This window comes from Euphorbia lathyris, chromosome 3, assembly GCF_963576675.1.
Source record: "Euphorbia lathyris chromosome 3, ddEupLath1.1, whole genome shotgun sequence".
NCBI classification, from domain to species: Eukaryota; Viridiplantae; Streptophyta; class Magnoliopsida; order Malpighiales; family Euphorbiaceae; genus Euphorbia; species Euphorbia lathyris.
Genome location: NC_088912.1, coordinates 90544181 through 90556657, shown reverse-complemented (window position 1 = coordinate 90556657; position 12477 = coordinate 90544181). Strand labels below are relative to the sequence as shown.

Below are 12477 nucleotides of genomic sequence, written 5' to 3'. Positions count from 1 at the left end.
CTTGCGGTTTTTGCTAAAGGAAAATATTTTGATAAAAACGTTTGGCTAATTGGTCCCAAGTTTTAAATGTTGCAGCAGGCATAGAAGTTAACCAAATTTTTTCCTTATCCTTCAAAGTGAAAGGAAAGAGGCGAAGTTTGATTGCTTCGGCTGTTACATCAGTAATTTTAAAAGTATCACAAATTTCTAAGAAATTTGTCAAATGGGCATTAGGGTTTTCGTTAGGTAGTCCATAAAACGTTACGTTGTTTTGCAACATATTAAGCAAAGCAGGCTTAATTTCAAATTGATTTGCGTTTATACGGGGTCTAACTACACTATTAGTTACACCGGCCATTCCTGACCTAGCATAATCCATAAGTGTCGGTGGATCGGCCATATTTTCTGGCTGGACTACTTTGGTTTTTAAGGGTGTTTTGTCTTTGTTTTTTTTTTGTCTTTCTTGTTTTTCTTAAGTGTTCTTTCAATTTCTGGATCAAATGGGTCTGGTGGCATGCCCGAACTTCGCGAACTGCGCATGAACTTGAAATTGTTGCACGAACCAAACTACCTTCAAAACAAAATTGAAAACAAATATGTTATATAAACTGAAAATAAATAAAATGTAAAAGTTGTATAAAAATAATGTGTAAACCTAGATTCGAAAATAAAATACGAAAAATAAAAAATTTATCAAAAATTTTGGCGTATCCCCGGCAACGGCGCCAAAAACTTGTTGAGCGATTTCCGCAAGTGCACGGTTTCGCTTGTAGTAATAAAAATATCGATCCCACAGGGATACGTTTTTTAACGAAAAACTTATTTTTGAATCTGTAAATTTCGAACTTGTTAGATTTACTATTGAATGTTAATGAAAAGTGAAATTTGTCTAATTGAATTTAGGAAAAATAATTGTTTAATTGAGTTTGTGGACTTTGAGTATTTGAAAATGCTAGAATAAGATTTTATATTAGAATATATCGATCGTTAGAAAAGTTTTCTGATTTAGGGATGAATTTTACAAAACAGGAACATTTAGAACTTTTAGAAAAACAAATAAATGTATTCGTTTGCATTGAGCAAAGAAAACAACTTAAACTTTGTATTAATTATGATGATGAAATAAATGACGGAACCTCTAATTAATTGGCTTTGAACGTGGCAAAACCCTTTAGCAGGCATAATGCCCTTAACCAAATTAAAACTCTACCGAGATAATAATTTGCCTAAGTGTTCAACAAAGTTTCCTTGTAATGATTTTGAATTAACTACGTTTTAATCAAAACACCAGCAATCACTTTAGTGGGTTGGTTACCATAAGTGCTGCATAACGATTTATCGAATAGAACGGACTTTATTAGATGAAATATAAATTGATACAAGTTTACAGAGAACATGGAGCATCGAGTTCTTCGAGGGCGTGCAAGTGAACGGTTGATCAGTCCTTTCCTTGGGTTTCCTTAGAGGTTGTCAGGCTCAGGGGCGAACACTCTACTCAATTTTCTCGCTGTAACTTCGTAATAGGGATTCGGTCGGCCTCTACCAAAATACAAACTAAAACTGGAACAATGTCTAAACGCTACTGTGTTTGTAATTAAACTATAAACAATATGTGTACCTCATCTTGTTTTGTACAGAATCTAATTTCTAACTCTCGAATTGTTTTTACTTAGAACTTATACATTAGTTCTACGCTCTGATTCTATATCTATATTACATAACATTACATCGCATTTTTCTCAACATCAACTCTTTATTTATAGATGTTGAAGGGTTGTGATTGAAGTGATATGTCCTTTTGTGAAAAGACGTATTCGTTGGTAAAGAGTCGTGTCCGTTGTTAAGAATTGTGTTCTTTGTGAAGAGTCGTTTCTATCCACCCGAACGAACGCGTTTCTTGATTTTCAACATGTGTTCATTGCACCTTTGGCAGAATTCTGCACTTACCGAGAATGGGGATCCTCGGCCGTGAATGGGGGAACATCAAGTTAAGCTTTGGACGAAGGGAGGAAGTAGCTGAAGGACGCGTGTCGGGGCCGTGGGTGGTGGATTCGCGGTCGCGGCACGGTGCGTTTTTTCACTTCTTTGCTCTCGTTCGTGTCCTTGACTTGGCGCTTTTGATTTACGTCGTCTTTGACTCCTTTTGTAGGGTTTTTCTTCTGTTTTTGATCCTTTTTCGTTCCTATTTGGATTTTACCAAATATTTAGGTACCTTGCAAGAAAGAAAGATATTCGAGAGTAAAAGTAATCTAAACAGATATAAATAACACAAATTTGTAATAAAAATGATGTAAATATTAATGATATTTTAGGTATATTTTGGGCTTAACATACGCCCCGCGTGCGCTTCATTTTTCTGACATAAAAAGCCCAGAAACTCAAACACGCGGGGCGCCCCTCTTCCTGCACCCCGCGAATTTGAGTCTCTGCCAAAAAAGAGCTCACCACGCACCTCTTACGTGGGGTGCCCCCTTGGGCACGCCTCGCGTAGGACCACACCTTTAAAAGGGTCTAATTTTAATTTCATGTCTATTTTTGTTTTTTTTCTCTTCTTTTGCGACGTCCTTGGAATAGACGTCATTTTAATAACGCGAAGGGCCGTGCAACCCCGCACTCATCGTTTGTTTTGCACTAACAAAAACAAAAATAAATAAAAATCAAATAAACAACAAAATAATTGAACTAACTTATCGATTCTGAAATTTTTTCCGACACACTACCTCCCTCGGAAATAAAATAAAAAGTTCCGTTATTTGTCTTTAAAATAAAAAGACGGAACACAAAGGATCGGTTTTAGTGAGAAATTTTAGTCTTAATTTTGAAGTTCTAGAATTTATGCAAAGCCTAGGTTTATACTAAACAAAAGCATTGAGTCCTAACCCACATGTCATCTCCATAATGAAATTTAAAAAGGCAATAAAAACGGGATGTTTGAAAGTTTAGCAAAGACTCGATAGTACACAACTTAAACCTGAAATTTTGTGAGGTAATTTTGAGCCTAAAAGAGTTCGTACGAGAACTCTAATTCTTTCACAATTTTTCGAGAGCTTTGACTTCACTCGACTCATAGAGTTTGCACCTAATACCGGGTTAAGTACACCTATTTTGGTTAAAATGGTAATAGATGAGAAAACGAACCTACTTAGTCTAATTCTTTTATTAATTTATTTTTCTCGTTTTTATCAACCTCTAGGAAACCCCCTTGAGCCTACTAACCAACTTTTCTTGTTAATACCCTTTTAACAATTAACTCTCTTTCTCCTCTTGTTTAAATACCAACAAAATCAATTCGCACCCGAAATAAGTCAAGGCCTTAATAAGTGAGCACCATAAGTTCTCGAGATCGTTTTTGTGCCGCTCTCAAAACAAAAACAAAAAGAAGAACATAATAAAGAGCAAAAAGGCATTCTCAAGCTCCACCCGAGCAATTTCGAGTAATATTTTACAAACTTACCAAGGCCAAAATAAAATACGGTGCAATCATCAAAATGGTATTTAAACTCGAGTTTTCAAAAATTAACCACTAAAAAGCCACCCACATTACAACCCCCCTCCGGGTTCATTTTTAATGTTTCCTTAGCCATGATATAGGAGGAAAAACCCGGATAAAAATGCAAACTCAAAGTGATCTCGAGTAAGTGCAAAGAAGAGTGCTAAAACACCGACCCACCAAAGTTTGAGCGTAAGAGTGAAATCCCTTAGTGAGGTACTATCGGGTTCTCAAAAGATAATCAACCCCCGTTAATATTGCCTATTAATTTTGATCATGGAGGTTTCAAATAAGTTTTGGTCACTCATTTGTTTGCGTAAGTACTTACCGAAAACTTTGCATAAAACTTTAATTTCGGTATCACGCACTTGGTAAAACCAACCGACGGTTTGTTTCTTAATAATCTCAATCCCTTGTCTTTCGATTTCTTTTACTTGAGGACAAGTAAAACTTTAAAGTCTGAGGAGGTTTGATAGGGGTATTTTACCCCTATCTTTTAGCGTGATTTACGGGTTAATTTTAGAAGAAATAAATAAATTTAATTGCAAAAATAGAGTGTTTTAATAAAATAACGAAATAAAAATAAATTCCGTACTTTCGGTTAATTTTCCGTATTTTTGGTTAATATTAGAAAATAAAACATCAAGCTAACTCGGCTCTCGAGAATTGTATTTCAGGTACGAGCAAGAAGTGAAAATCCACCCATACACGCGGGGCGCACCACTCCTCACGCGAGGCGTGAAACACTGGATCAGAAATAATTGACTTATCCACAGGCACCACGTGGGATCTAGTCACCAATACGCGAGGCGTGTACCACCATATGCGAGGGGTGGAACATGTGTCAGAAATGATTAGCCTAATCCTGAAAGTCAGACTGCATGGTCTCCCTGAGTCAACTATCCATACGCGGGATGTACCACCTTACACGCGGGGCGTGTAAAGAAGTTCTTCAATGCAAAAAGCTCAGAGACTCATTTACGCGGGGCGTGCTTCAGCTACGCGCGGTGTAGAAGACCCAATTCAAGCAATAAAATCTCAGATACTCAAACACGCGAGGCGCATCCCAATCTACGCGGGGCGTGTTTGAGACAACAAGATCTGGAATTGGTCCACATGCAGGAGATTTCTGACGGAATGGGCAAACACGCGGGGCGTTCCACACCCTACGCGAGGCGTATTATGGGAATTCTGCACAAAATCATGCTCCTCCATGCTTGCACCTTGTGGAATTACAATTTTACCCCTAGCTTGATGTGTATAAATAAGAGTGACTAGCACTCATTTCACACACCTTGTAACATATACCTTCTTGAGATTAAACTCTTATCATTGTGGTTTTAGATTTTGTTTTTAGGCTTTATATAGCCAAACTCTTTCACCTTGAGAGCTTGTTCGTTGATTCCGGCATTCCATCAAAGTTCCGCTCTATCTCCGTGCACCAAGCTCGAAAGCTCCACCATCCAAGTCCTAAGAGATGGCTTTGAGTCCGGTTAGCTAGTTCTAAGGGTGGATTCTTCCCTTTACACTTGCTAATTAGCTTGTACTCATCCTATGTACTAGGCTTGGTTGTAATTCATATTTACACTCTCCATATTTATAATTTATGATTCATAATCTTCTTTTCTATATATGTGTTGATGTTGGTTACTTGTTTTGATATTCGTAATTGATTATTGTGTAGGAGAACGCGATTTCCGACGCCATTCGGGCTATCTTTAGGGATTCATATAGGTGTTGCCTTACCGAAAGTGACGCTCCAGAAACCGTAGGAATTGACAAGCCACGGAACTTACGGGCCCTAATTTCTGGTCCCCAGCATTAGACACGCCTTGACTAGGAACCACGTAGTCTAAGTACTTCACGGGTCGGTCACACTACACGTAGTCGTCATTGCAAGAACAAACCATCAACCGTATAAACACTAGAAGTCGTTATTTGTCATATTTATAACTTATCGCATCCACATCATTTCACAGAGTTTCGTTATATAAATTCGCCTCACCCGTAGTTAGGAGTAGTTTGTAGTTGGTCCCCATATCAACCTCAAAGTATTCACCGCTTAAATAACGTATAAAACCGAGTCGTTTAATACTTGCAGTAAGAAATCCTGTGGATTCGATACCCGGTCTTAATCGGATTATTACTTGATACGATGGGGTACACTTGCCCCTAAGTAGTGACGTCTAGTAAAGATAGAGCATTTAGAAAGATCACATCCATAGTCGTAACTCACTTATCGTAATATACATTTCGTCGTAGAAAAACACTACACTAGACGACACGCATCAGTTATCAAGTAATAAAATCTGGACAAGTCCAGGTATCGAATCCACAGGATTTACTTACTACAAATATCGAGCTACTTGGTCTCAGGTGTTATCTAGGCTGTGTGGGTTTTGAGTTTGTTTTGATTAAGTTAACCTACTCCTAGTTGAATTATGCTACTCCTAGCTAAGTTATACTAATTCGAACTAAGTTATTCTACTCCTAATTAAGTTATTCTACTCCTAAGTGATCTTTTACCAATGTAATTACCCGAAGGAACATGAGGGATACGATGATAATGAAAATAGATTGTTTAGGCAACGGAATTAAAACCTAATCTAAGTCACTTGTGTCCGAGGCGATTAACCCTACCTATCCTCCTGACGTCCCTAGTTCGTGATTCCCTTGTAAGGCCGAAACTGGCTCTAAGGCTCAGCAATTTGGGCTTAATCTTCTATAGGGTCTTCAATCCTATAGGCACTGACTAGGTCAGATTCGGCTCGCAATATGTGCCAACTTAATTTTGGGATTATCGAATGAGTTAAACCAATCAGACAAAGCGTAAGGAAAAGATTAAAGCGATAAAGCAATTGAATAAACGAAACTATAATATATATCAAAGATGAAAAGTATTGTCACGAAGATAAAATGAGCCTAGGATTCATAGCATGGATCAGAGGCTAGACAGAATATAAAAGAAGAAAATCCCTTTCAGGGAACCTGTCTACCAATGCAGGCGTCTTCCTAGGACTTAAGGATCGAACTTGAGCAATCCTCGGTGAACGGAGCTTCGGAGCTGTCTTCAATGGAGGTTGAAGGAGACGGAGGAGGTGGAGAGGATTTCTCAAGGTGGAAGCTTAGGTTTTTACAAAGATAAAAGATATTTATTTTACAATTGGAAATTCTTATTTATAGATGCGGTTCGGGCCCTCTTTCTGACCTAATTCGTATCCTTTTGCAGGTGGGAAGTCGTGGGGTCAAACGTGTCTTCGTGGGGTTGGGAATCAGTCTTTTGACTGATTCCCGCAGGTCAGCTCGCCGCGAGCTGGCCTACGAAGGCCAGTTTGTCGTGCGACAATGCCCAGAACGCCCGTGCGTGTTTGCTGAATGTCCCAAAATGCGTTTTTCACCCGAATTCGTTCCTGCACATGCACGAAACTCCAAACAACATTAGTCCAAAGGCTAATTTGACCCGCCAATCGCTCATTTTAAGTGAAAACTCCGTTTGGTGCGACTTTTGGCGGATCAATTAGCTATAAAAGATAATGGAAATCTGACGTACATGTTATTTTGGCCATATTTACCTAAAATTACCAGAAAACGAGCCTAAACAATGAAAAGTTAATAAAACATTTTCAATTTCTAACTAACTCACACAAAAGCATATAAATGCGAGAATTGCTCGCTTATTCATGAAATAATGCTAAAAACCGTACTAAAACCGTACCCAAAGATAGGGTTTTTTGACCCCTATCACCACTCATCTCAGTTTGCATAATCAGTCCCCTGCTAGGATGGTACACTTTACAAGTTCTATCTCGAATTAAAATGGCTAATCCCTTCTTTTGCAGTTGTACTATGCTTAATAAATTATTTTTAAGCTCAGGAACATAGTAAACATCAGATAATATCTGGGTTAAGCCATTGATGTGTACCCTTATGCTTCCTTTTGCCACCACCACCATTTTTGCATCGTTGCCAAGCTTTACTGTTCGATTGAAGTTTTCTAAATTTGAGAACCATTCTATGTTCCCAGTCATATGATTACTGCAACCCGAATCAAGAAACCAAATCTCTTCAGTCCTTGCTTGCTGAACTTCAACATAAGACATCAACAAAAGCTCTTCTTCCTCTTCCAATTCAGCATAATTGGCCTTCTTATCCCATTCTGGACACTCATATTGGAAGTGTCCTAGGTTATGACACTTGAAACATTTGATATTTTCTTTGTTTAGGGGCTGTCTCCCCTTACCTTTTCCACGTCCTCCTCTGAACATGTTTCGACCCCTTCCTTTGCCCAATCTAATACCATAAGCCACTTTTAACACTTGTTCCTCTTCTTGGTAGCCTTGCATCCTTTGTTCATGAACGAGAAGACTTCTATTCACTTCATCAATGCTTAAGGTACTTAAATCATTTGACTCCTCTATTGAGCAAACGATATAGTTAAATTTAGGAGTTAATGATCTAAGCACCTTACTAACCACTGTACTTTGCTTTATGGTCTCACCATTTGACTTCATCTTGTTCACCATTGTCAAAGTTCTTCCTAAGAAGCTGTCTATCTTCTCCCTTTCTTTCATCGCAAGCAACTCAAATTCTCTTCTCAATGCTTGAAGTTGTGCCTTTTTTACCTTCGTGGACCCTTGATAGTTTTGTTTCATCTAGTCCCAAATTGCTTTTGATGTCCTCTTGTCAAGTATTGTTTCTAGAATTTCTCTATCAATAGCTTGGAACAGGAAATTCTTGACTTTTAGATCCTTGAGCTTGGCTTCTTCTATTGTTTTTCTCTGCGCCTCACTTGTTGTTGTTGTCCCAATTGCAGCCGCAGGAATTCCTTCATCCACCAGGCTCCACATCTCTTTGCTCCTCAGAAAATTCTCCATCATCATTGACCAATAGTCGTAATGGCCATCGAACTTCGGGATAGATGGTTGCACAAACTTATCTGAGGTTGACATCTTTCTCTCACTATTTTAACTCACACTCTCTTTTAGTTTCACACACTCAATTTGGCCTCTTTCAAGCTCTAATACCAATTGTTAGTTTCAGAAGCTTTAATAGCAAAGAATATAGCTGAAAGGGATAATCTTATTCAATGGTAAATAGGGACTATAAATAGCCTTACAGAAAACAGAGAAATAACAAACCCATTAAAAATGTGGAATAGATATTTCAAAAAGAAACAAATTCTATCTTCCTTAAAAAATAGCACTTCATGTAGACTAGGACTTTATTAACAAACAAAACACACCACATAAAGATATTGCTAACTAAATAACCAACAAGCACAACAGTAAACTAAAGTTGACAAGTATAAGCCCTACATACACTTAAGGAGTCTTGATAAAACCAATTTTAACAAGATCTCTAATCATATGATAGTCAATTTCCATGCATTTGATCTTTCATGGAAAACCGGGTTCTTCTAGATTGCAATTACAACTATATTGTTGCAAAACAAGGGAACATGAAGTTGAAGGCGGATATGAAATTCTTGCAGCAAATAGCTTATCTACTTTAGTTCACAAGTATTATGAGCCACACCCACTTTAGTTCACAACTATTATGAGCCACACTCACGGGGCGGAGATAGGGAGGGGCTCCAGTCCCCGATAATTTTGGTCTCTCTGACTGCCGAAAACATCCTATCATGGATGGTTTAGACGTTTTATTTCTAATAAATTAAGGTTAAAGTGGTTAATTAACTTTTGTATTTAGTTACAAAATATAAATTGATTAATATATAATAGGTGATAAATTTTTCTAAATTTATTCAAAATAATCCAATTTTACTATTATAGTCCAAATTTAACTTACATTTGACAAGTTTTACAGTAGTACGGACAAATTTATTTTAGACCAATCAGATGTTAACATGTATATATATACGGGAAAAAAAAAACGTCCAACACCTAGGTGTAAAAATTGCCCCCATTGACGCCGCGCTTGTCTTAAGCCATACAACGAATTCACAAGTTTGCAAACTTTGTCCATTGGACATTTGGTATATCCTGATGGAGCTGTCAAATACAAATCCTCCTCTAAATGACTATGCAAATATGTGCTGTTCATGTCAATTTGATGAATTAGCCACCCCATAGCTGCTGTAACAGCTAACATTACCCTTAATTTGACACTTTTAACACATTTATACTAGCTGAGTAAATATGAAAATTAAAAAAAAAAAAAAAAAAAAAAAAAAAAAAAAGTAGCCGTTGGAGCAGTTTGGAACATGAAAGGAATATTTTACATGTCTAACAAGATGGGTAACAGAAAGGTTTTACATCGATACAGGAAGTAATTAGAAAAATGAAAAATTAAATAACAATAATCATAAAGTAAATTACATGAAAAAAACAACTAAAAAATCCTTAATTAACTAGAATAGAATAGAATAGCATAATATTGAGAAAGTTTATTTGAATGAACATGAATCTAGTTAATCATGGATAATGGAGTGAATCAAAATGGAGGCCTCATCAGTGGTGGGAGCAGCATCATCTGTTTACAACACAAACACAAATAAAAAAGAAGATAAAATATTATATTATAATTATAAGGCTAATGTGAAAAAGTGTGTAAAAAATTGCAGAGATGAGAGTAAATAAATATGGATATTAATGATACCTGGAAGTGAAGTAGGTAAGTGGGAAACAATGTTTTCAAGAATACCTTCTTCTTTATCTTGATCTTGATCTTTATCTTGTTTTGGAGAAACTAAATTTGATATGAGATTGCCCAGCTTCTTTATTCCATTTCCTTCTTGTTCTTGTTCTTGTTCTTTATCATCCTTTTTCTGGTCATCATCTTCTTGATCTTGATCTTGTTTTGGAGAAACTAAATGGGATATGAAATTGCCCAACTTCGATATTCCATTTCCTTCTTGATTTTCTTCTTGTTCTTTAACCTCCTTTTTCTCATATTCTTCATCTTTTTCTTGGTTTTTAGGATGTAGAATGCACTGAGCTTCAATCACACCATCATCTTCCATTTCTAATCTATCTAGATTCAGGGCTCTCCCTGGTTTTATAACACCTTTACTTGAAACGGTGTCCCATTAAACAGCTGACACGTTCCGCTTTTTTGGAATACTCAAAGGTCGGTCAGTCGGTTCTAATAAAAATTGTTCTTTTCTGCTAGGATAGGATATTTTTTATGTTTTAGCGGCACAATTCAAGACAAGAGTCTTTTCCACTGGACCCATTTCTTCTTGGGCTTCACTCTAACTATTAACAGATTTTCATTTGCACTTCTGGATTTTGTCGTTTTATGTAATTCTAGATTTATAGAAGAGACTAATTTATTGAAGGTTTGTAAATGAATTTGTACAAATTCATTTAATATATGGAATTGTATTCAATTTGTTTTGTCCAGTTCTGTGGTTTTGGAATCCTGTACTATGAATGAATCGGTATATATATGTTTTTTTTTTAGATTTGACCCTAGTTTATATTAGTGGGATGTCAGTTATACATTGACCTGTCCACGGACTCGGGTACCTAAGCTGCTTAGGTCCGTGTTTATTAAGATGGGTTTGGACAATGGTAATTGTTGTTAGGTCCAGATCCGTCAAAGCCCGCTTATTTTTTAGGTGGGCTTGGGATTAATAAAAATAGCACGGTCAATCCAGTCCGGCCTACCTATTAATATTAATTAATAAATTTTATATATTTATAGATTTATATATTAAATATTTATATATTAAATATTTATTTTTAAATATTAAAATTTATTTTTTATAATTAAAAAATTATGTAGGTATGTATAGATGGGTTTACATGGGTTGGGCTTGGGATTTGATTTTTAAGCCCGAGTCCAGTCCGATCCGAGTCCGCCTAAATTACTAGTGGGCTAGGCTTGGGCTGATGACTTTTATAAAAAAAGCCTGTCCGGCCCGATCCGAACCTGACCCAACCCGCCCCATGGCCAGGTCTATTTGTACATAGGATACTCTGCTAAATTTGCTATAAAACTTATTAAATGTTTATAAATGAATTTGTGCCTACTCCACGAACAAAAGAGAGCGAAAATTACTCTGCTAGAAAACGAAAATGGTAACAGAAGAATGGAGAAAATAACACTCAAAATCCCTCAACCCAATACACTAAAAAACCCCACAATTCTCTTTTGGAAAATATCACTCAAATTAATAATTTAGTGTTAATTGTTTGGATGCATAAACCTATGCCAATGCATGGTATTTATAGAAAAATTTTGGGATGTGAATGGAGGAATTTAAAGTACAAAATTACATGTGAAAGAAAAAAAAAAGAAAAGATACTAATATGAACTTTACCAAATTGTATTGCTTGTGTTTAAAATTCAACACAATTTGAATATTGAATTTCAAATCATTCATATAAACATATGGTTCTTCGTCAAATATATAGCATTCTGACTATCATAGTGAACAACAATCTTCTGCAAATTTGAACTAAGTTCACCAACCAAGCCTCATAGCCAAATAACTTCTTTTATAACTTTAACTACAACTATATATTCTGCTTTTGTAGTGGACAATGCAACTGTAGGTTGTAAAGTAGCCTTCCAACTGATGACACTAAGAGTAAACACACAACCTTCTATCAAGATCTGAATCAACATAACCAGCCACCATGTTCTTACTCCTTCCAAATTTTAAACAAACATTAGTAGTACCCTTTAAATATCTCAAAATCCATTTCATAGTATTCTAATAATCTTTACTAGGATTAGACATATATCTACTGATTACATTAATTGAATGTGAAATGTCAGGACAAGTACAAACCATCGTGTATGAACTCTATAATTTTCTATATAAAAGTAAAAACAGCCAAAACACGGATTCAAATAATTACGAAACAATAAATCCTATATGGAAAAAGGGGGACTCAAGTGCACTTTTTGATAAGAAATACAAGCAAATGGGTATTGATTTTCAAAATGCTTCATTTTCTCTTCGTCATGACCCAAAACTTCTTACAAACGCAATTTTCGATAAGGATAATATGAACAAGTGGGTATTGATTCTCAAA

At 36.3% G+C, this 12477-nt stretch overlaps 1 protein-coding gene across 2 annotated transcripts; it reads right to left on the bottom strand.

Moving 5' to 3' along the window:
• Positions 1-9679: 9679 nt before the first annotated feature.
• LOC136223777 (uncharacterized) lies at positions 9680-10469 on the bottom strand. Of its 2 annotated transcripts, none has more exons than XM_066011936.1 (2): positions 10088-10469; positions 9680-9961 (listed from the first exon to the last, which is right to left on the bottom strand). In XM_066011936.1, the coding sequence occupies exons 1-2, from the start codon at positions 10449-10451 to the stop codon at positions 9900-9902; spliced, it is 426 nt and encodes a 141-aa protein (XP_065868008.1). In that variant the 5' UTR covers positions 10452-10469; the 3' UTR covers positions 9680-9899. The 2 variants fall into 2 exon arrangements, with proteins under 2 accessions (XP_065868008.1, XP_065868009.1); XM_066011937.1 differs by having other exon boundaries at positions 10133-10469.
• Between the last annotated feature and the right edge of the window lie 2008 nt (positions 10470-12477).